General features: G+C 45.9%; 1 protein-coding gene across 1 annotated transcript; it reads left to right on the forward strand.

Moving 5' to 3' along the window:
- Positions 1 to 1433: 1433 nt before the first annotated feature.
- On the forward strand, positions 1434 to 15968 carry LOC141102355 (galectin-1-like). Its single transcript, XM_073591308.1, has 4 exons — positions 1434 to 1471; positions 4629 to 4708; positions 11000 to 11171; positions 15638 to 15968. Exons 1-4 carry the CDS (start codon positions 1460 to 1462, stop codon positions 15779 to 15781), a joined length of 408 nt encoding a protein of 135 aa, XP_073447409.1. The 5' UTR covers positions 1434 to 1459; the 3' UTR covers positions 15782 to 15968.
- Positions 15969 to 25436: the final 9468 nt, after the last annotated feature.

The raw sequence follows: 25436 nt of genomic DNA on the forward strand, positions 1-25436 counted from the left end.
GCGATGTGGCCGCCCGAAGCCCCGCTCCTCTCCCCCTCCTCTCTGTGGTGCCGGCATTGTAACTGTGGGCGCCGGGCTGTGGCTTCATTGCCGGGCACACACTGCGCATGCGCGTTCCACACTGCGTGTTGTGAATGGCTGGGCAATCTTGGACCTGTGACGTGTCCCAGAAGATTGCGGGGGGGAGAGGTGAACTTCCTTCTGGCGCTGCAGCGCCCCGGGAGGAAGCGGAAGCTGGGTGCCTGTCAAAACTAGGTACCCGCTCCCCTCCCCCCAAAAAAATGACACGCCAAATGTGGCAAGTCAGGGGGTCACCAGTACTTACAGTGGAAGTTCCATTTTTGGGGGGAACTCCGCTTTAAGTGACTTTGAATGTGGCATGGCTATCGGTGCCAGACGGGCTGCTCTGAGGTTTTTGAAAACTTTGGATCTTCTGGGAATTTCACACACAACCATCTCTCGGGTTTACAGAGGAAGGTCTGACAAAGAGAAAATCATTTTATTATAGAAAATACCACGAAAATCCGAATCTTCCTTCTTATGATATAATAAAACTATTACAAAGTTCCCACATCTCACAAACACATCACCTGGTTTTACTTACAATGTTTCTTTCAGTTACCTTTTGCAGCCTTTATTCAGACGAAAAATATTAATCAACAAATAAAATAAAGGACCATTTGTTTTTTATTCTGCTGTCACTTATTTCTGTTTTTATGTTTCTTTTGTGTCTCATGTGATGTCATGTGTCTTATGTGATGTCATGTGATGTCATGCGTCTCATGTGATGTCATGTGATGTCATGTGTCTCATGTGATGTCATGTGTCTCATGTGATGTCATGTGATGTCATGTGTCTCATGTGATGTCATGTGTCTCATGTGATGTCATGTGTCTCATGTGATGTCATGTGTATCAGTATAGTGTTGCTGGTGGGGATGTAGTGGTTGGTATCGGGATGTGAGGTGGGGGGCAGGGAATGGAAATTGTTACTTTGGGGTCGGTTTACTAAAACTGGAGAGTAGAGAATCTGGTGCAGCTCTGCATAGAAACCAATCAGCTTCCAGGATTTTTTTTGGCAAAGCTTAATTGAAGAAGCTGAAGTGAGAAGCTGATTGGCTCCCATGCACAGCTGCACCAGATTTTGCACTCTCCAGTTTTAGTAAATCTCCCCCTTTGTGTTGTAGAAATGACTTTGAGGATAGTCATCTTTTGTCCCCTTGCTGTTTGTGGTGAGTGGTGACATCCCAGCAGAGTGACGATGGACGCCCCATGCTCAGTCACACCGGATCCACATTTCATTCATTCTCTGTAATGAGCGCTTCTGGAACAATTCTCAGTCCAGGGAGCACTGGGCGGGGTGACTCCTCCCTCCTGACTGGCTCCGCCCTCAGCAGACCTCCTATATATGAAGAGGTAGAAGTGCAGCTGATCACAAGTTTGTCTGATAAGGAAGCAGAATGGCAGATAATGTGAGTATGAGCACCGATGGAAGCTGGAAATGGGTTGTGTGGGCTTTAGGTAGTCATTGCTATAGAGCTGCTGGGCTGGACATAGGTTGGTGGGGGGTTGCTGGGTGTAGGTCAGGATTAAAGTTCTTGCCCTTCCACTTATTCAGATTATTTAGGGTGTGATGAATGTATTTTGATATCCTGGCACAGAGCTGGGTCTGCCATCCTGGGTACTCTTAGTATACGGTATATACTGGGATGGCTCAGACATTCCTTGGCACTTGTCCTTTTAGAGTGTTAACTATTTGCTGTGCAGTTTTATAAATCTAATGGTCCTATTCTGAGATGTGACATGTCCAGTCCCTCTGGGTTACTCCATTGTGGCAGATCATTACCTTTCTCCATGCAGGATGGAAGCCAGGGGGGATGTAACTGCAGCCATGAGATGTGTCTTCTGTCTATATACAATGTGTAATAATCATCTCCCCTCCTCACTATTGTACAGGGTTTAATAATTATCCTGCTGTACCATATCAAATTGATACACATCCAGTCTTGGGTAAATAAAAGCAGTAGCGTTTCTTTTAAGGGAGATGAAAATTGAAGATTAAGGCATACAGCAGTCATGGAGTGGCCAACCTGTGGACCTTGTAGACTACCGCAATGCAATGCAAGTACCTGCAAGGTGGAGCTGCATGGATCACTTTGTTGTAGTCCAATGTCCACTAGTTGGCCGCTCCATGACTGCTGTTTGCCTTAATATTCAATGTTTATCTCCCTTAACCCCTTCCTGCCGAGCGTACGCAGATGTGCATACTCGGTTTTCCGGGGCTATACCGGGATGATGCCTGCAGCTTCAAGCATCATCCCAGTACTGTTGTTTACATCGGGCGATCGGCTATCCAGATATAACAACCGATGCGGCTAAAACCTGCTTGGCTGTTATACCAGAGGAGCGGGAGGGGATATCCCCCCTCCCGTGCCATCGGGAGGCCTGGTGACTACCCAGCCAGTGGCGTCACTAGGGTTGGTGTCACCCGGTGCCAAAAAAATTGGTGTCACCCCCCCCTCCACCAACTACCTCAGTACAGACCCCCCTCCACTAACTACAGACCCCACTCCATCAATATAGCCCCCCTCCCTCAGTACAGACCCCCTTCCATCAATATAGACCCCCGCTCAGTGCAGACCCCCTTTCCTCAGTATAGACCCCCCCACTAAGTACTGACCCCCTCCCTCAGTACAGACCTCCCATCAGTACAGAGTCTGCAGACCCCCCTCCATCAGTATCAACCTCCCACCTCAGTGCAGACCGCCCCATCAGTACATACACCCCCCCCCAGTGCTGACCCCCATCAGTATAAAATCCCCCCCTCAGTGCAGAGCCCCCCATTAGTATAGAATCCCCCTCAGTGCAGAGCCCCCATTAGTATAGAATCCCCCTCAGTGCAGCGCCCCCCATTAGTATAGAATCCCCCTCAGTGCAGCGCCCCCCATTAGTATAGAATCCCCCTCAGTGCAGCGCCCCCCATTAGTATAGAATCCCCCTCAGTGCAGCGCCCCCCATTAGTATAGAATCCCCCTCAGTGCAGCGCCCCCCCATTAGTATAGAATCCCCCTCAGTGCAGCGCCCCCCCATTAGTATAGAATCCCCCTCAGTGCAGCGCCCCCCCATTAGTATAGAATCCCCCTCAGTGCAGCGCCCCCCATTAGTATAGAATCCCCCTCAGTGCAGCGCCCCCCATTAGTATAGAATCCCCCTGCACATGATGTCCACCCACATACTGTATGTAATGCATAAAGTTTACAGACCTCAGAACAGCGCGGACAGATGCACACAGCCCTGTGTGTCCCTCGGGCTCCTCCTCCTCCTGTGTGAAGTAAACAGAGAGGAGGGGGAGGCGGCTTCAGTCCGCTGTGCTGAGGGACACAGCACAAGCCGCAGCGGGCAGTGTAGCGGTGTGTGCCGCTACCTACGGGTGTCACCCCTCTGGCGGGTGTCACCCGGTGCGGCCCACACCCCCCGCACCCACCTAACAACGCCACTGTACCCAGCTGCCTCCGGTGGCTGGGGGCGGGCTGGAACGAAGCTGTGCGTGGCTTTGTTTCAGCCTCCTAATTGTAAATGTGGAAGCGACGTCATGATGTCACTTCCTGTTTACTCGGCTGCCAATGCCTCCAGTTTTAAAGATACAGTATTCAGAATCACCGTTTTAGGCAATCTGAATACTGTGAAGTGCAGAAGAGGGATCGGGGGTCTTTTAGACCCCCCCCCCCCCCCCCGATCCCTCCATAAAGAGTACCTGTCATCACCTATTACTGTCACAAGGGATGTTTACATTCCTTGTGACAGCAATAAAAGTGATAAAAAAAACAATTTTTTAAACAATTTATAAAAATAAAATAAGAAAAAAAAATAATTTTAAAGCACCCCCATCCCCGCGAGCTCGCGCAGCAAAGAAAGCGCATTTGGAAATCGCGCCCGCATATGTAAATGGTGTTCAAATCACACATGTGAGGTATCGCCGCAATCGTCAGAGAGAGAGCAATAATTCTAGACCTGCTCTGTAACTCTAACCTGGTAACTGTAAAAAAAAATTAAAGCTTCGCCTATGGAAATTCTTAGGTACTGTAGTTTGTCACCATTCCACTAGTGCGTGCAAATATAAAGCGTGGCATGTTTGGTATCTGTTTACTCGGCGTAACATCATCTTTCACGTTATACAAAAAAATTGGTAACTTTACTGTTTGGATTTTTTAAAATTCATGAAAGTGTCCCTTTTCCCAAAAATTTGCGTTTAAAACACCGCTGCACAAATACCGTGTGATATAAAATATTGCAACAATCGCCTTTTTATTCTCTAGATTCTCTGCTAAAAAATATTGTATATATGTATGTTCTAAGTCATTTTCTAGCAAAAAATACGGATTACAACTTGTAAACACCAAGTTTCAAAAATAGGCTTAGTCATGAAAGGGTTAAAATAAACACTATTGCTTTTATTTACCCAAGACTGGATGTGTACGGTGCGGTCTGAGTTTTGGATAGCAGTACCTGTAGTTCTTATACACTTGGGTAGCTTTCCATGTGCCTGGATATCTTGTATGTTTCGGTGTAATAATCATTCCCCACTCTCTATTGTACAGGGTGTAATGTTCTCTCCTTTCTCCCATGCAGACCTTTTTCTTGCGTAATTTCAGCCTCAAACCCGGTCACGCCATAGAGGTGGAGGGCTTCATTCCGGAGGGCTGTAAACAGTAAGTTATGGTTCTAGCCTCAGCTACTTGTATAATATGTCTGCTCTCTGTATAATACAGTGATTTACCAGGTCTACAAATGGTAGAAAAGTGTTCTCTGTGTACAGTACATCCTACTGACCCCTCACTGGGAATTTGGGGTGTGTGGTCCCTCAAATACCTGACATCAGATTGTTTCGCTCAGAGCAAGTTTAGCTCAAACATTTGTGCTTCTACATTGTGACAAAATGTCATCCTGGATAAAACTTGTCTGACTTATCAGCCATCATCTGAAATATGACAACTGACAGACTTGTCTTTCCCACCTGATGGACCCCACTAACCTGTATACAGTAGCTGCAGGCACTGTGGAGAAATGTAATCTTCAATATTTACAGTAGAATGCCCTACTTCACTATTAACACGCCTAGTTGGAGGTCCAAACACACCAGGAATGGCAGCGGGGAGTGTAAGGGCACAAAGTACTAGTAACTTCACTGCTCCATCTCCCAGCAGTGACTTGGCAGCTCACTTTCCCAGTTTTAACTTTAGTTCAGCTCCCCCCTCCTAGTAGTGACTTCTCAGTTCTTCCTTCTCCCTCCCACAGCAGTGACTTGGCAGTCTCAGCAGCTCGGCTCCCCCTGCTCCTTCTCCCAGCAGTTGCTCAGATCACTCTTCTCCCTCTATCACTAGTAGGATGGGAGACCAGACTTGAATGACTTCACTGTTTCTCTTATGAACTTTTAGTATTGTTCCACAGTGGCTACAATTACAAATGTCAGTTACTAATTGTCTTAAAGCTTACTTACCACTTAATACGGTTATTTACTTATTTTATTATGTAAATATCCAGGTTACAGGTTCACTTTAGGTATGGGGATATGTATTACCTGGAACCTGCTCTCATAGGCCTTATAAGCAGGGGCTTTGTATGGCTATTTTCTGGGGCATATCTCTTACCCCTTCCTCTGCCAGAAGCAGCACACTGCTGGGGAGGTTGGCTGTGCTGCTGTACTCGGTCCTCAGTGCCTGGAGAGGGCCAGGACCAGTGTGAGGTCGGGCCCCTAGTGCAGTGAATTGCACTATAGCTCAGGTGAGCATCGGTTGTCCTTCCCTGCCGACAGCGTGGCTGATCTGAGCAGGGAATGGAGGAAGCCGCAGCGCTCGAGGGGGTGGAGCTATTGCGCTCCAAGCTGGCCCACAGGAAGTGCCTGGAGAGGGTTACTTCCGGGGCATATGATGTAATCATCAGGTGCCGGAGACGAGGTTCCAGTCTCCATAAACGGCACGAACAGAGAACGCTGGCTGCTGGTGTTTCTTGGTGTAAAGCAGCCAGGCTGTGGACGACCAAGAGGGGCAGAATGGATCTTCCTGCAGTACCTGCACAGGCCGCGGATGTGGTTTCCCAACACCAGCACCTTGCAGGTAAGCCTGGGGTGTTCTGTCACCACCTTGCTATCCCTGTGACTGTTCCCTCCCCCTCCCCCCCTGTAGTAGTGGGTGTAAGGGGACACATTTCCTCCCTCCTGCACGTGGTGTTACGGAGTGATTGGGTGGCTTTAATTACATTGTGGGTCATTTATTTTGTCTTGCAGACCAAGACTCAGGACAAGGCCCAAGCGCAGCCACTTAAAAGGAAATGTGTGGTTTGCGCAAACAAATTGAGCTCCTCATGGAGCAAAGCAGTTTGTCGCACCTGTATAGAAGGCCTAGTAAAAGATGACCCGGTTGCCTCTTGCCAGAAGATGCTTACTTCTGTTAGGGATGAGCTTGCGTCCACCTTCAGTTCTTTTAGAACGCTTATTGACAAGCTCCAGACTCCAGCAGAGAGTCCGTCTTCACTGAAGGCGTCAGTCAGCACTCTGCAGCGGGCAGAGAGTGAGGACTCTGAGGCTGAGGTCAGATCTACCCATTCTCTGGAAGAATCGGGGTCAGATACAGAGCCCAGGGATAGAGAATCCACTCGAGGCTCAAGATTTAAGTGATCTGTTGAGGATGTAGATGACTTATTAAAGGCTATCTATACTACCCTTGAATTAAAAGAGGAAGAGGTTCAGTTATCCAAACATGATCTTATGTATAAAGGATTGCATATGAGAAAATCGAGAGTTTTTCCAGTTCATAGTTCTTTGGTTGATACTATTAAACTGGAATGGGATAATCCTGAGAGAAAACCATTCTTCTCTAGTAACCTATAAAAAGGAGGTTTCCTTTTGATGAGGACACTGCGCAGCCATAGAATAAGAATCCCAAGTTAGATGCACCTCTTTCAAAGGTTTAAAAAAACTCTGACCTAGCGTTCGATGATATGGGCACGCTTAAGGATCCAATGGACAAGAGTGGGGATATCCTTCTCCAGAGCCTGGGACTCAGCGGTTGGAAACCTGAAACCAGCTCTGGCTTCCACTTGTGTGGCCAGAAATCTGGAGGTTTGGTTGACTCAGATTCAGACACATCTATCAGCAGGTACCTCCAGAGAGCAAATTTTAAAGTCTTTTCCTCTCCTATTTCAGGCAGTGGGTTTTTTGGCAGATTCTTCCGCTGAGCCGGTAAGAATGTTGGCCAGGACTTCGGCTCTAGTGAACTCTGCCAGGAGAAGCCTTTGGCTTAAGACCTGGTCAGGGGACTCAGCCTCCAAGTTGCGCCTTTGTGGCCTTCCTTTAACTGGCGATCATTTATTTGGCCCAGGTCTACAGGAGGCACTGGAACGCATGACTGATAAGAAAAAGGCATTTCCAGAGAGGGTTCCGACAGCCAGAATTTTTTTCGTGGCCAAAGCAGGCAACAGAGTCCTAGAGAAAAGGACAGCAGGCCAAAAAAGCATTGGACTGGGCACAAAGGCAAAGGGGAGTGCTGTTTAACCCTCAACAGCCCGCAAAGCCACAGTGACTTGTGTTCCCTGGTGGGAGGGAGATTGAGGGCCTTCATCCCACAGTGGGCAGCAGTCACTCTGAGCCCCTTCATCCTGGACCTAGTGACCAACCGGTACAGGCTGGAGTTTGTTCACCAACCACCAGAACGTTTGTTGGTCACATTTCCTCCAAGATCGGGAGAAAGCGAGGGCTCTGGGTCTCCAGATCGGAGACTTATTAGATCAAAAAGTCCTGATTCCTGTTCCTCAGTCGGAGCAGGGCAAGGGATTCTATACCCATGTATTTGTGGTCAGAAAGCCGGCAGGAAAGTTTCGACTTATCCTGAATCTCCGGACCTTAAACAAGTCCATCAGATACAAGCATTTCCGTATGGAGACGGTTTTTACAATCAAACCTACTATACCCAAACTGCTTTATGGCCACGTTGGACTTAAGGGATGCCTATCTTCACATCCCTATCCATCCAGCCTTCCAAAAGTTTTTGAGATTGGCAGTGAAGACTGGTATGGGAACCCGACATTTTCAATTTCAAGCCCTCCCTTTCAGTCTTTCCTCAGCCCCACGCATCTTTACGAAGGTGTTGGGAAGCGCTGGCTCCACTAAGGTTAAAGGCGATAACTGTTATCCCTTACTTAGACGACCTCCTGATAGTGGCAAAATCATACCAAAGGCTGTTGGAGGATCTCCAGGCTGTACAGGACTTCTTACAGTCCCTAGGCTGGCTGATAAACAAAGAGAAATCGTCCTTGATTCCGGCCCAGAAAGTAACTTATCTGGGTTACGATTTTTTTTTTTTTTTTTTTTTTTTCTCAGTGAACCAAAGTTTTTCTTCCTCAGGAGAAGATTACCAAAGTGTTCCAAATTCTGTCAGACAATATCACGACAGTTGCGTATATCAACAAGCAGGGAGGCACGAGAAGCCGGAGGCTTCAATCCATTGCCCAGGAGATCCTTCCTTCCATGGGCAGAGGGGAATCTAGCTTCTATTTCTGCTGTACACCTGAAAGGGACAAACAATTGCCTGGCAGATTATCTCAGCCGTCACAGGATAGACCGAGACAACTGGTCCCTTCATCCTGAAGTCTTTGCAGACCTCACCGAGAGATGGGGTTATCCCGTAGCGGATTCGTTCGCAAACCGAAACAACCGCAAGATGGAGATATTCTTTTCCATGAACCCGGCAGACCAAGCCTTGGGGATCGATGCTCTGGCAAACCCGTGGCCTCCAGGCCAATGTTATGCCTTCCTGCCAATCAGACTGATTCCAGAAGTCCTCCGGAAGTTTCTGCTGGAAGAGACAGATCTGATTCTAATTGCCCCATTTTGGCCCAAGAGGCCATGGTTTTCTCTGCTACAGTCTCTGGTTTCAGAGCCTCCGGAGTCTTCCGAAAAGGGAAGACCTACTATTGCAGGGTCCAGTATCACACCCTCAGGTGGTTTCCTTAAACTTGATGGCCTGGTATCTGAAGAAAAGATACTGAGCGCCCAAGGGTTCTCTGACAAGGTAGTCAGGACTCTTGTTAATTTGCAGGAAGCTGGTTACTAGAGCCATATAGTTCAAAGTTTGGAAAAGGTTTAACTCATGGTTATCAGAAAATGAAAGATTAACTCATGATATTCCGTATATTTTGGAATTTTTCCAAGAGGGTGTCGATAAAGGTCTTTCTGTTAGTACCTTAAAGGTACAGGCAGCAGCTATTAGTGTGTTCCTCCAGTTTTCTCTCCTGGAAAATCCCACTATAGCCAGATTTTTCAAATCTATCTCTAGGGCCAGACCAGTAGTGGTGAGAAGTTGTCCAACGTGGGACCTGTCCCTAGTACTTCAAACTCTGGTAGAATTTATCACCTATCAACTATCACGGACACTATTTTTTGCACTTTTATTTATGGACTGTATATTTGTATTTTATTTTATCTTTACCATAAGGGAAACAGGAGCTATTTTTGATGAGCAAATTTTGAACCATTTAACACTAAGTCACGTCATGTATTAAGGTGGATATAATTCCATACGTATAGAGATTATTGTGTGGAGATAATAGTAAGGGAGTGGTCGCATACCTTCTCATATTTTTTATTTGGGTGTAGGGTGGATTATACCACATGTAGATACACACCAGTTAAAAGGGGGTTAGATTCTTTTTTGTTACTAACATAACATAACATTTTTTTGAACGTACAATCTATTTTTCACTATGAGGGGTGAATTAGATGTATTGTAATCAGCGCCACAATTTAATTTTGTCACGGGAGGTGAGCTTTATTCATCACTTAGTACAGATTTAAATTCCATTGTAAAATCCCACTATAGCCAGATTTTTCAAATCTATCTCTAGGGCCAGACCAGTAGTGGTGAGAAGTTGTCCAACGTGGGACCTGTCCCTAGTACTTCAAACTCTGGTAGAATTTCCGTTGGAGCCTCTGGGAAGTATGTCAGTTAAGTGACTTACATTAAAAACTGTTCCTTTATAGCTGTTACCTCAGCTCATAGGGCCTGCAACTCACTTACCCTATCAGTAAGGGAGCCCTTCCTCACGATTTTTGAGGATCGAGTTGTTTTGCGAACCGATCCAGGCTTTTTGCCCAAGGTGGCAAGTACATTCCACTGATCTCAGGACATTGTATTGCCAACCTTTTGTAGTTCGCCACAGGGCGACTTAGAAAGAAAATTTAGTTTTCTAGATGTAAGGATTCTCTTAGTCTATCTTGAGGTCACCAAGACCTTTAGGAAAACTGATGCCTTATTTGTCTTTTCTGGAGTTCACAAGGGGAATAGTGCATCTAAAGCCACATTGGCTAGATGGATAAAGCAAGCCATCTTGGAAGCTTACAAAATTAGGGAGGTTCCTACACCTTTTGTTACTGCGCACTCAACTAGAGCCTTGTCTACGTCTTGGGCTGAGAAGGCTGGTGCCTCACCGGAACAAATTTGCAGGGCTGCCACTTGGTCCAGTTACTTGACCTTCATTAAACATTATTGCCTGGATCTCCTATCAGCTCAGGAGCAGGCGTTTGGTCGTAAGGTCCTTCAGGCAGTTGTCCCTCCCTAGACTGGTAAGTTCTGGCTCATCGTCTCATGGGCTGTCCTGGGAGACGCTTGGAGAAAAGCTGAGTTAGACTTACCGGTAACTCCTTTTCTGAGAGTCTTCCAGGACAGCCGGATTCCCACCTGGTATTGTCTGAAGTTATGTGTATTATGCATATGTTTTGCAGGGTCCTACGGTTCTTGAGAAGACTGACATGGGCCTGGAGGACCGCCCTTTTATCTGGTGGGGGTGATGTGTTTCCTGTCTTGCTAGGAGGAGCCCAAGGTCTCATGGGCTGTCCTGGAAGACACTCAGAAAAGGAGTTACCGGTAAGTCTAACTCAATTTTTTTTTTTTTTCTTCCAAGCAAATATCCAACAAGGTCAGCTAAGAAGAGTAATTGTTTCTTTCTAGGTTTTCCATCAACTTGGGAAAAGATGACAAGAACTTTGTGTTACACTTTAACCCTCGGTTTGATTACCTCAAAGACGACCGCACGATAATCCTGAACTCGATGGTGAACGGTGTCTGGGGAGAGGAGCTGAGGGAAAGCTTCTTCCCATTCCATCTGGGGTCAGACACCACGGTAGGTCTATGCTGGGAGGGGCAAGACAAATGTTGGATTGGGCAATGTGGCATCACTGTTTATATTGGACACATAATATCCATCTCTGAATGTAGTAGGCAGTCAGTAAAGGCTTAGGAAGGGTATATAGGCTTTGCTATGATCGCCCCTTCAGGTCCAATGGATTTCATTGTGTGCTATTATATACTGCCTAGTGAATGGTTAGATCACTGATTGTCAGAATTTTTGGCGTGCAAAATTTTTTGCGTAACATTTCAGTTCTATTTTGTGTATGCATGTCTTATTGAATGTTTGAGCTATTTATAGAAAGGAGGAAACTGGGATCAGCCAATCACTGACATGGACTCTCTATGAAATCCCCTGTAAAGGCTCCATCTGGCGATTAGTGGGGGGGTGTTGGCCAGGAACTGAAGCTCTTTGGCATCCTGCTACAATTCTGTTATGAAGTGACCAATGGGAGTGCTGGGGGGGGGGGGTTGAATCGCGCTAGAGAGGATTATTGATCATACACATCATCGCCAAACCAAATATTAAAGGATGAGTGAAAGAATCCCCATCCATGCATTAAACATGAAATTCAAGACACTATTATAAGAGTCCATATACAAAATATGAATCACCCAAGAAATATATATAATTCTCAAAGTTCCAAAAAACACAACTTCTTGCTGTGAGAAGAAAAAAGTGTAAGGGGGGAAAAAAAGTGCTTGTTCCACCAACAAATGAGATTGGACGCTTACCAGAAACTCATGATCTCCCGTTACAGAGGATCAGAGAGAGCTGTTAATCAATAATGATATGGACCAGAAGCCTTGTACCGAGATGAGACATCAGGCACCTTGGTATCATACTAGGATGTTCACACTGACGGGTACTCAGACATCAGCCCACAGCATTGCAGATATGGCATGAAAGAAAAACGGCTCCATATAGTGTAAAATCATTGACTTTATTAAAATAAGTAAAAGGATTAAACTCATGTTGGTAGACAATAGTAGGCGTTTGTGTAGTCTGGAGCGCTGGCCGGAAGCTCAGACAGCCCGTCCTACTGGAAGCAACAGCAGCAATGGGAGGTGACGAGAACACGTCGCTCTGCCCTACGCAGCGTTTCGTGATAGTCACGTCATCTAGGGGCACGGGCGGCGCATCTCATCACCTCCCTTTATAGCACAAAGAGCCTGACCAAGCCTCGCTTTGAATTCCGCTCCATCGGACTTGCGCAGAGGATCAAATAGTCCCAAGCGCTGAGTGGTGCCTCACTTGACCAAGCCTCACTATGGGTACTGCTCCATCAGCGAACTTACCCAGATCTGATAATCCCAAACACTGAGTACTGTCAAGTGTGCAGGTGCGTACACAATCAATGGGGATACGATTTTACACATAAAATGGCAAAACCCCACTGACTGGAAGTGGGTTTTAAGGTCAGGTATCTGGGAACCATAAACCTCATATAGAGTTAGGTACCCCAGAGATTAAGTAAAATGCCAACCAGGCACTAAATAATAAAGTCATCGAGCACGATCCGTGTCAGACTGGACCTGATTTAATATAAACATAGGGGGACATACTAAGAATAGAAGATGGCCACCCAGTGGCCATAGTAAAAAATTACAAAGTAAAAATAGAACATAGATAACAGATGTGAGTTCATAGGGACACACAAATGGCAAACCTATATTATATAAATAAAATTCAAGGCTGAAAAAAAAGGGGGCTCGATATAATCCTAAATATGTTAGTCGTTTCTTTCAGCGCGGTCCGTGTCTCAGACTGGACCCAGCTTAATACAGACATAGGGGGACAGATCTGAAAAAGCACAGTAGCCACCTGGTGGCCATATTAAAAAGACACAGCACTATAAAACCATTTCAAACAAGTCACAATAAATTAATATCAGAAATATATTGAATCAATTGGAACCAGTAAACATAATTATAACTATAATAGAATTATAATCCCGAAATTCATCTTAGGGGAAGTTTTAATGAAAAACAGTCATGCCAAACTGAACTGGAATTGAACTAATAAAATTGGAAAACATTCCAAAAGTAAATCCAAAAACACATAAATAATATTTTGAGTAGGTCAAGGGGGGCATCAGAAGGTAGTGGAAGTGAAGGACGGTGTATTTATCCCACCACCTTGTCACTAGGACCATCTAGATAGTCTAGATGGATGGGAAGTTAAAGCGTAGGCCTTCACAAAGATTCTCTAAGGCCACAGGTTAAACAATGAAATGCAATACCATCTTCCAGACACAACACACCCAAGACCTAGAGGATTGAGCTGCCCACATCCTATATAAATGGTAGATGTCAAGTGTACCCCCCCCCCCCATTAAGCGTTATTAATAAAGGCATTCACGTCCACGTTCATGCCGTATGGTACATAGCTTTTAAGCCTGTGGATCCAGGACATCTCACTCTTGGAGATCTCCCTAACCAGCAGGCTACCTCGCCAATGTGGTCTATACTTATCGATACCCACAAACAGGGTGTTAGAGGGGTCCCTATTATGTACCTGGTCGTAGTGTCTGGAAACAGGGTGCTTGTCATAACCTCTCTTTATATTCCCTATATGTTCATTCAAGCGAACCCGCAATGCCCTTTTGGTCCTCGCCACATACTGAAGCCCACAGGGGCACTGTAAGAGACCACCCCTACTGAGGTGCATGTAACGAAGGGTTTGATTTCATATGATCCCAAAGTGCTGGTAGATGTAAAAGTGGTAATTTGCCTAGCTCTATTGGCATTTAAAGGACAGACTTGGCATTTTCCACATTTGTAGTAGCCAGTGAGATTCTGGAAAAAATTGCGATTCTCGCATGGAGGATCTTGGACAGAGGGAGCTACTCTACTCCCAAGGGAAGCCACCCCCACTAAAGACCACTCTAGGTCTGGCTGGCAAGACAGTGCCCAAGACTGTCGCTACCTAACAGCTGCCAGTGTTTCTGTATCAATTGTTTTGATATTGCAATGTTGTACCGAATAGGTAGTAATAAACGGCACAACATCTGATACAGCAGCATTGTGTCGGGGTACATCGGACAAAAGTAAAGATCGGTCTGTCTTGTGCCGTTTTCACAGCCAGACGCTCGATCATACCCCTTCTCAATGAACCTATCCATAAGGACTGATGCTTGTTCGTTAAAGGTGTTAATGTCTGAACAATTACGTCTCAGGTGTAAAAATTGGCCCTGGGGAATGGCCCTGAGCCAAGGTTCATAATGACAACTATCTACAGGGATGTAAGAGTTCCTGTCGGTTGCCTTAAAGTGAGCTGATATCACAAAATGATCATCCACTATCTGGATCTTCAGATCCAGAAAGTGGATAATATCGTGACTGGCCTCAAAATTAAACTTGATACCCCTGTTATCATTTTAAGGATGTCATAAAATTCCGTAACTCCAATTCACAGCCATCCCACAGGAGGAGGATGTCGATTGTATCTGGCCCACAGGAGCACCTCCAGTCTCCTGGGTGCATCAACGACATCCTCCTCCCACTTAGCCATAAAAAGGTTGGCCAAGCTCGGAGCGTATTTTGCCCCCATGGCCACACCACAGTCTTGGTGGTAGAACTGGTTCTCAAACCAAAAGTAATTGTGGCTGGCAGTGTAATATAGAAGTTCCATGATAAAATTAATTTTTGCAGGAGGTAAGCCAGAATCACGGGTGAGAGACAGCTCTACCGCTTTTTTTTTTTTTTTTTCCTTCCTCACCTCAAATGTTAAGCCCTGCCCCTTAGGATTTGCTGTCCAATGCCAGAGCCTCAGTGCACAATTGAGTCACGGCACTCCTGCACGGTTCTCACCTTTTTAGCATATAGTGTAGATGCATGGCCTCCAGCAGCTTTTTCAACCTTTTTGCCCCAGAGGCTCTATTGCAATTTTCAGGTCTTTGGGATATTCTGCTAAAACCAATTGGTAGTCGGGGGGGGGGGGTGGAAATGCCTCTTTGGTGGCCAGTGGTAAGATTGCCTCACCTATAGTGGTGGTAAAAATGCCACGCAAGCAGTGAAAAATCATTGGTGTCATGAAGCTGGCTCTGCCAAGTGGTGTGGGGCCCTGAAATAAGCAGACACCATCAAATGGGAGGTAAATCAGCCATAGCTCAAGGAACCTCAAACCTCCAGAAGGAACCCTGGGTGAGAATGGCTGGCATACCGAGACTCAAACTGGCCAATGGCTATTGACCTCCTGAGGGCTCCAGTCATTCATCTAGGTGACAGATACACCATCCTCAGACCCTGTCACTAAAACATTGCAGCACAGAAGTCCATCCTTGTATTTTTCTCCAACACCTAAATAAAGAATGCATAAGACATGCACATCTTGTGAAAGGTTTTTTTGGTGAAATGAAAAGTGTGGTTGTCTGTCTCTAAGGCCAACACTCATTGACACTTTATAGTCCAACAAGCTGACTTTTTTTTTTTTTTTGTCTTTTGTCTTTTGTCTTATAGGTTTGCTTCCAGTTTGAGCAAGACATGATCACCATTCACTTGCCTACCGGAAATCCTCTGTCATTTGCAGTCCGCTCTCCCATAGAGGAGATCTCATACTTGGACATGGGAGGCCTCCAGCCCAAGTCCATCACACTAAAATGAAGGAGGAGCCACCAGAGGACCTGCCTGTCCCACGTGTCCATATCTAGGCTCCTCAAAATGGCCATAGTGGATGAAGAGATTCTTTTGCCCTGTTTTGTAACACCCTCCTAATCTGCATCCTTTCTGCTCATGTAGACTGAACAAAGCACAATGTGTTTTCATTTCAAATAAAATCCGATGAGCTCTATTGTGTCTGATCAATCATTTTATTTGGTGCTAAACTGACTTTAGATTGCTATAGTTAACAAATTGCTGCATAGCGCCCCCTGCTGGAGGTTTGTTGCATTGCTTTTAAAAGACACAAGGTAACCAACACAGGTGCTAATGCTACCTTCTGTCTACATAGTCTGATTTCTTGATTTCCAGTAAAGCGGATACAAATTTTCTTTCTGGCTCCAGACAAAGCTGTATACAGAATGTTATTCCAATCTTTAATCCTTAACTTTCAACAATAACCATTGCATGCTGAAAAAATGCAATTTCACAAGGTCCAAGCTCTATGTAAGTACAGAAAGAGCAGCTGCAATGGATTTGCCCAGTGCAGGCATTAGTTGTGGCAGTGAATGTTGTAGAACCCTAGTTTATGCAGTGCTAGGGGTAGGAATTTTAACTACTTGCCCGCTGGGCACTTTCACCCCCTTTCTGCCCAGGTCAATTTTCAGCCCTGCAACTTTGACAATTAGGCAGTCATGGAACACAGCACCCAAACTTTTTTTTTTTTTTTTTTTTTTTTTTTTTGAGACTGCATTCTTTTGGTGGTATTTAATTGCTATTGGGTTTATTTTTTTTTAGATTTTTTTTTGCTAAACAAGCCCTGTTTGGTAGTTGCCAAAGTCTATGGGAGGCTTATTAGAATCTGGAAGTCCCCTTTAACAAGGGGACCCCCAGATCCCACCCCCTATGTTAATGGGTATCGGTACATCTTACCCCTACTCGTTCACCAAAATGGAATGTAAACAGGAGCCGGTTTCTTGACAAGTCCTTTATTTATTAAAAATGGTGCTGTCTTCTCCCCGAGTCATCTCTCCCACCGCCGTCTTCCTCACCACTGTCCTGCTAAAAACAAAAGGCTTCTCTTGTCCTGAGGCTGTCTTCCTCTGTTGTGACATGCCACTCTGTCTGACATATCTTATATAGCCATGGCCATGTGAGGATGTCAACTGCAGAGCCTGCCTCTTGTGATGTAACAAGGGGATGGGCTCTCTGGCTGATATCAGATGGCTATAGAAGATTTCAGACAGTGAGGGACATCACAATGGAGGAAGAAAGCCTTGGGATAAGAAGGTTTTTCTCCAAGCGTCTTCCAGGACAGCCCATGAGACCTTGGGCTCATCCTACCAGGACAGGAAACGTGTCAAACCCCCCCCCCCCCCACACCAGATAAAAGGGCGATCCTCCAGGCCCATGTTAGTTATTTGTGTTTCCTCCAGACGGGGGGTAACCTGTTCCTGGAACCTGGTCCCTAGGTCTCATGAGCAGGGGCTCTATAGAGCTATTTGGGGCATTTCACTAACCTCTCCTCTGCCAGTAGCAGCACTCTGCTGGAGAGGTTGGCTGTGCTGCAGTCTCCTGTGTCTCAGTGCCTGGAGAGGGCCAGGACCGGCATGGTGTCAGCTCCCATAGCGCTGTTCTTAGGAAAGCAGCAGTTCCTCTCCTCACAGGCAGTGTGGCTAGTTGTGTGAGGAGAAGCAGGAAGCTGTGGTGCTCAAGTAGGGGGCGGGACTTCTGCGCACCAAGCTGGCCCACAGGAAGTACTGAGAGCAGGTCTCTTCCAGGGCATGACGACGCCGGTTCCAGTCTCCTTAAACGGCTTGAACAGGAGACACTGGCCGCTGGTGTCTTCTGGTGAAAGCAGCCAGGCTGTGGAAAGCCAGAAAGGGGCAAGACGGATGAATCTGCAGTTCCTACACAGGCAGTCAATGTGCCCAGCACCTCACAGGTAAGCCTGAAGTAGTATGTCACTATCTTGCTCTCCCTGTGAGTGTTCCCTCCCCCTCCCCTCTCTGTTGTACCTCCTGCACATGGTGGTTTGGAGTGGTGGGGTGGCTGTAAATCTCATTAGGGGTCACTTATCTTTTTGTCTTACAGACCAAGACTCAAGCGCAGCCACCTAAAAAGAAATGTGCTATGTGTGCAAACAAATTGAGCTCCTCGTGGAGCAAAGCCATTTGTCACAGCTGTATAGATGGCCTTGTAAAGGATGACCTGGTTAGCTCTTGTCAGAAAATGCTAACCTCTGTTAGGGACGTGCTTGTGTCCACCTTTAGTTCTTTTAGAACACTTATTGACAAGCTCCAGACCCCAGTAGAGGGTCCGTCCACACAGAGCTTCAGGCAGAGAGTGAAGACTCTGAGGTCAGATCTACCCGTTCTTCCCTGAAGAATCAAGGTCAGATATAGAGCCCAGGGATAGAGAATCCACTCGAGGCTCAAGATTTAAGTTATCTGTAGAGGATGTGGATGACTTGTTAAAGGCTATCTATACCACCCTTGAATTGAGAGAGGAGGAGGTTGTTATCCAAACACAATCTTATGTATAAGGGATTGCATACGAAAAAACCTAGAGTTTTTCCAGTCCATAGTTCATTGGTTGATACTGTTAAACTGGAATGGGATAACCCAGAGAGAAAACCATTCTTCTCTAGTAACCTAAAAAGAAGGTTTCCTTTTGATGAGGACACTGCGCAGCCATGGAAGAAAAAAACAAAACTGGACACACCTCTTTCAAAGGTTTCAAAAAATTCGGACCTAGCGTTCCATGATATGGGCATGCTTAAGGATCCGATGGACAAGAAGGGGGATATCCTTCTCCACAGAGCCTGGGACTCAGCGGTTGGGAACCTGAAACCAGCTCTAGCCTCCACTTGTGTGGCCAGGAATCTGGAGGTTTGGTTGACTCAGATTCCGTCACACCTGTCAGCGGGTACCTCGAGATTTTGAAGTCCTTTCCTCTCTTTCAGGCTGTAGGTTTTTTGGCAAAGAAGGGAGGTGTCATCCCAATAGGCACTGTATATTTTTTCTAGAGGTGATAGAAGTTTATAGTTTTTGTATAAAAATACTGTAGTTTATTAATTTAACATCTAAAAATCATTACACATGACCTAACCACATATATATATATCTATTATACAATAAAATGGAAAGAAGTAATTCTACAAATAAATGACCAAATGCAATGATACAGGTAGTAAAGAACCAATGATCATAGAACCCGACGTTTCGAGGTAAGCAAAAGGGGTTGACCTCTTCTTCAGGGGTAACGACAATTGGTCAAAATGGATATTTCATCTAGAAAATTAACAAAAAGCACAGCAAACATAAATGGATGAATATCTCAGGCATTCACAGCAGGAGGCAGTAGAGAACATCTAGTTTATATTATACAGGTCAATGGACATTAACATGTTATATCTTTAGTAAGTTCCAGGCATATACATGCAGAGATTTCATACTGACCCCTTAAAATTCATATAAACACTCCCAAGGACATTATCAGCATCCAATGCGAATCAAGAATTTGCCGCCCGTCAAGGCCACACAGGGATCACAGAACCGAGGCTCAAGGAGATGGGGAAGATACCAGGTGAATCACAGGAAAAAGAATCAGGGTGGACTGAGGTTGCTTCACAAGGGATATCCCCAATATAAGAACAGACACAGTCCTCTCCTCACTGCGAAGGCTTAAGACAGCCTGTTTGATGGAGTTAGAGGGTGGGGGGGTACAATCCTGCTGCAATAAAAATATTTCAATGAGAGTCTTCAAAAAGAGAGCCTAGTATAAATATAATACTATTCTCAGAATTGTAAGGAATATTGGGGTTAGCAGATTTATCCAAGATGGTAAATATAGAACATATATGACACGTACCTAGAAGCTGGGGATAAAAGGAACCAGATCATGGGTCCCAATTTCAGCAACAGGAGGTATTTGAATAATACCCCAGAATCAAAAATGGGCAGGGGTCCAAGAAAGTATGCAGGTTCCCTGGTTAGGTGTGAGTCCGCATAAGTCTGCAGATTATAAAACACATCAGGGAAATATTATAGGTAAGTAAGCGATTAACCGTCTGTAAAATTTCCAAACATAGCTGAGTGAGCGCACCCAGGGGAGACCAAGGAGCGTTCCCTTCAGAGCGCTCCCGGACCCCCCCTCTCTCTGGCAGTCTGTGTCATGGATCTCCATGACAACGGGCACACCAGCTCTGCGCTGTGGGACTTCGAGACGCATGGGGGAATCCTCCACGTCGCGCTGGCTCTGCCCCCCGCCGAGCACAGTGCTGTCATACAGGTCCATCCCCTCCCTGTTATGGATGCTTTCACTCCAGGGAGTGCTTCGTGGGGACAACGCTGTGCGTCGCTCTGCCCGGGGGATATCCTTGACAGACATCTCACGCCCTCCCTGCCTGTGACCGCCCCATACTCATGGCTTAGCCAATCAGGCTGCTGATTGGACATCCCCACCCACTGCAATTAAACACACATTTAAACTCCTCCAGCACTGCATTAATCAGCTGCTACTGACACCACACAGACATGCTTGGAGAAAGCTGAGACAGGCAGGTAAATGCATGGACCCCCTCTGGTTGGGATGTTTGGAAATTTTACAGACGGTTAATCGCTTACTTACCTATAATATTTCCCTGATGTGTTTTATAATCTGCAGACTTATGCGGACTCACACCTAACCAGGGAACCTGCATACTTTCTTGGACCCCTGCCCATTTTTGATTCTGGGGTATTATTCAAATACCTCCTGTTGCTGAAATTGGGACCCATGATCTGGTTCCTTTTATCCCCAGCTTCTAGGTACGTGTCATATATGTTCTATATTTACCATCTTGGATAAATCTGCTAACCCCAATATTCCTTACAATTCTGAGAATAGTATTATATTTATACTAGGCTCTCTTTTTGAAGACTCTCATTGAAATATTTTTATTGCAGCAGGATTGTACCCCCCCCCCCCCCCCCCCACCCTCTAACTCCATCAAACAGGCTGTCTTAAGCCTTCGCAGTGAGGGGAGGACTGTGTCTGTTCTTATATTGGGGATATCCTTTGTGAAGCAACCTCAGTCCACCCTGGTTCTTTTTCCTGTGATTCACCTGGTATCTTCCCCATCTCCTTGAGCCTCGGTTCTGTGATCCCTGTGTGGCCGTGACGGGCGGCAAATTCTTGATTCGCATTGGATGCTGATAATATCCTTGGGAGTGTTTATATGAATCTTAAGGGGTCAGTATGAAATCTCTGCATGTATATGCCTGGAACTTACTAAAGATATAACATATGTTAATGTCCATTGACCTGTATAATATAAACTAGATGTTCTCTACTGCCTCCTGCTGTGAATGCCTGAGATATTCATCCATTTATGTTTGCTCTGCTTTTTGTTAATTTTCTAGATGAAATATCCATTTTGACCAATTGTCGTTACCCCTGAAGAAGAGGTCAACCCCTTTTGCTTACCTCGAAACGTCGGGTTCTATGATCATTGGTTCTTTATTACCTGTATCATTGCATTTGGTCATTTATTTGTAGAATGACTTCTTCCCATTTACATGCATCCATTTTATTGTATATATATGGTTAGGTCATGTGTAATGATTTTTAGATGTTAAATTAATAAACTACAGTATTTTTATACAAAAACTATAAACTTCTACTACTTTCTACTTTATTAGAGGTAACCCCGTGAAAAAAGTCCTGCTAGAGGAATTGCACTCCTTCAGGGGGTGCTTAGGTTAGGTTTTTTGGCAGATTCTACCGCAGAGTCGGTAAGAATGTCGGTCAGGACTTCGGCTTTAGTGAACTTGGCCAGGAGAAGCATCTGGCTTAAAACCTGGTCAGGGGACCCAGCCTCCAAATTACGCCTTTGTGGGCTTACCTTAACAGGCGATCATTTATTTGGCCCAGGACTGCAGGAGGCTGTGGAACGCACGGCTGATAAGGAAAAGGCGTTTCCAAAGAAAAAGAATCCTGACAGCCAGAAAATTTTTTTTGTGGCCAAAGCAGGCAACAGAGTCCTAGAGAAAAGGACAGCAGGCCGAAAAAGCATTGGACTGGGCACAAAGGCAGAGGCAAAGGGGGAGTGCTGTTTAACCCTCCTCAACAGCCCGCCAAGCCACAGTGACTTGTGTTCCCTGGTGGGAGGAAGATTGAGGGCCTTCATCCCACAGTGGGCAGCAATCACTTCGAGCCCCTTCATCCTGGACCTAGTGACCAATGGGTACAGGCTGGAGTTTGTTCACCAACCATCAGAACGATTGTTTTTTCACCTTTCGTCCACAAGATCGAGAGAAAGCGAGGACTCTGGGTCTCCAGATCGGAGACTTATTGGATCAAAAAGTCCTGATTCCTGTTCCACAGTCAGAGCAGGGCAAGGGATTCTATACCCATGTAATTGTGGTCAAAAAGCTGTCGGGAAAGTTTCGACTTATCCTGAATCTCCGGACCTTAAACAAGTCCATCAGATACAAGCATTTCCGTATGAAGACGATTTTTACAATCAAAAACCTACTATACCCAAACTGCTTTATGGCCATGTTGGACTTAAGGGATGCCTATCTTCATATCCCTATCCATCCAGCCTTCCAAAAGTTTTTGAGATTGGCAGTGAAGACGAGTATGGGAACCCGACATTTAAACTTTCGGTCTTTCCTCAGCCCCACGCATCTTTACGAAGGTGTTGGGGGAAGCGCTGGTACCACTGAGATTAAAGGCGATAACTGTTATCCCTTATTTGGACGACCTCCTGATAGTAGCAAAGACATACCAGAGGCTGTTGGAGGATCTCCAGGCTGTACAGGACTTTTTACAGTCCCTAGGCTGGCTGATAAACAAAGAAAAATTGTCCTTGATCCCGGCCCAGAAAGTAACTTATCTGGGTTACGATTTTTGCTCAGTGAACCAAAGAGTTTTTCTTCCTCAGGAGAAGATTACCAAAGTGTTCCAGACTATGTCAGCATTGCATACCAACCAGTCGGTCTCTCTGAGACAGGTGTCGAGGGCAGTGGGTCTTATGACCTCATGTTTTCCTGCGGTACCATGGGCGAGACTCCGTCAACGTCCGTTACAAATGTTTCTATTAAGAAACTGGGACAGGGACGTAAGGTCCCTGGAGTCAAGGATCCGGCTTCCCGCCAGGATAAAAAGAAGCCTGTGGTGGTGGAGAGCTGGCCAGCACCTAGCAGGTGGTCTCCCATGGTCCTTTCCCATATCCCGAAGAATTACCACGGATGCGAGTTCCTGGGGATGGGGGGGCCACCTCAGCAATGCAGTAGCACAGGGAGAGTGGTCCTCGAGGGAGGCAAGGGCCTAATCCAATCATAGAGAGCTGCTTGCAGTCCAGAGAGCCCTGCAGTCTTTTCAGATGGAGATCAGAGGTCACAACCTCCAAATTCTGTCAGACAATATCGCGACAGTCGCGTATATCAACAAGCAGGGAGACACGAGAAGCCGGATGCTTCAGTCCATTGCTCACGAGATTCTTTCTTGGGCAGAGGGGAATCTAGCTTCCATTTCTGCTGTGCACCTGAAGGGGACAAATTGCCTGGCAGATTATCTCAGCCATCACAGGATAGACCGAGACAACTGGTCCCTTCATTCCCGAAGTCTTTGCAGACCTCACCAAGAAATGGGGTTATCCCATAGCGGATTTGTTCGCAAACCGAAACAACCGCAAGATGGAGATATTCTTTTCCATGAACCCGGCAGACCAAGCCTTGGGGATCGATGCTCTGGCAAACCCATGGCCTCCAGGCCTATGTTATGCCTTCCCGCCAATCAGACTGATTCCAGAAGTCCTCCGGAAGTTTCTGCTGGAAGAGACAGATCTGATTCTAATTGCCCCATTTTGGCCCAAGAGGCCATGGTTTTCCCTGCTACAGTCTCTGGTTTCAGAGCCTCCGTGGAGTCTTCCGAAAAGGGACGACTTATTATTGCAGGGTCCAGTATCGCACCCTCAGGTGGTTTCCTTAAACTTGACGGCCTGGTATCTGAAGAAAAGATACTGAGTGCCTAGGGGTTCTCTGACAAGGTAGTCAAGACTCTCGTTAATTGCAGGAAGCCGGTTACTAGAGCCATATATTCCAAAGTTTGGAAAAGGTTTAACTCATGGTTATCTGAAAATGATAGATTAACTCATGATATTCCGTTTATTTTTGAATTTTTCCAAGAGGGTGTCGACAAAGGTCTTTCAGTTAGTACCTTAAAGGTACAGGCGGCAGCTATTAGTGTGTTCCTCCAGTTTTCTCTCCTGGAAAATCCCACTATAGCCAGATTTTTCAAATCTATCTCTAGGGCCAGACCAGTAATGGTGAGAAGTTGTCCAACTTGGGACCTGTCCCTAGTAGTTCAAACTCTGGTGGAATTTCCGTTTGAGCCTCTGGGAAGTATGTCAGTTAAGTTACTTACATTAAAGACTGTGTTCCTTATAGCTGTTACCTCAGCTCGTAGGGTAAGTGAGTTGCAGGCCCTATCAGTAAGGGAGCCCTTCCTCACGATTTTTTGAGGATCGAGTTGTTTTACGAACCGATCCAGGTTTTTTGCCCAAGGTGGCAAGTACATTCCACCGATCTCAGGACATTGTACTGCCAACCTTTTGTAGTTCGCCACAGGACGACCTAGAAAGAAAATTTAGTTTTCTAGATGTAAGAAGGATTCTCTTAGTCTATCTTGAGGTCACCAAGACCTTTAGGAAAACTGATGCCTTTTTTGTCCTCTTTTCTGGAGTTCACAAGGGGAATAGTGCATCTAAAGCCACATTGGCTAGATGGATAAAGCAAGCCACCTCTGAAGCTTACAAAATTAGGGAGGTTCCTACACCTTTTGTTACTGCGCACTCAACTAGAGCCTTGTCTAAGTCTTGGGCTGAGAAGGCTGGTGCCTCACCGGAACAAATTTGCAGGGCTGCCACATGGTCCAGTTACTCGACCTTCATTAAACATTATCGCCTGGATCTCCTATCAGCTCAAGAGCAGGCGTTTGGTCGTAAGGTCCTTCAGGCAGTTGTCCCTCCCTAGACTGGTAAGTTCTGGCTCATCATCTCATGGGCTGTCCTGGAAGACGCTTGGAAAAAAGCTGAGTTAGACTTACCGGTAACTCCTTTTCCGAGAGTCTTCCAGGACAGCCGGATTCCCACCCGGTTCTGTCTGAGGTTATGTGTATTATGCATATGTTTTGCAGGGTCCTACGGTTCTTGAGAAGACTGACATGGGCCTGGAGGACCGCCCTTTTTTTCTGGTGGGGGTGACGTGTTTTCTGTCCTGGTAGGAGGAGCCCAAGGTCTCATGGGCTGTCCTGGAAGACTCTCAGAAAAGGAGTTACCGGTAAGTCTAACTCAGCCTTTTGTTTTTAGTGGGACAGCTGTGAGGAAGAAGACAGCAATGGGAGAGGAGACAGCACTTTTTTTTTTTTTTCTTCTTTGGCATGCAGCCTGGTATGACTCAGAAGGGAGTGCTCGATAAGGGTCTGGTAAGGATTTTGGGGACCCCACTGTTAAAGCTGACCCCCACATGTTTTTTTTGTTAATTTTTTTTACATTCAGTTGATGACTCATCAGTTATGGGTGTGGCAGCCGGCTTCTTGACTCGCTCTTTATCGACCAGCTATATACAGTGAATGTAAAAAAAACGCAAAATTGTGGTAAAAATGCAGAAAC

The sequence above is a fragment of the Aquarana catesbeiana genome, linkage group LG07 (assembly GCF_042186555.1).
Source record: "Aquarana catesbeiana isolate 2022-GZ linkage group LG07, ASM4218655v1, whole genome shotgun sequence".
Taxonomy (NCBI): Eukaryota; Metazoa; Chordata; class Amphibia; order Anura; family Ranidae; genus Aquarana; species Aquarana catesbeiana.

Bases quoted from the DNA above. Each gene is read 5' to 3' on its own strand.
- LOC141102355 (XM_073591308.1), top strand. The intron at 4,709-10,999 runs GTAAGTTATGGT...GTTTCTTTCTAG, and splicing joins ATTCCGGAGGGCTGTAAACA to GTTTTCCATCAACTTGGGAA. The intron at 11,172-15,637 runs GTAGGTCTATGC...TTTGTCTTATAG, and splicing joins ATCTGGGGTCAGACACCACG to GTTTGCTTCCAGTTTGAGCA.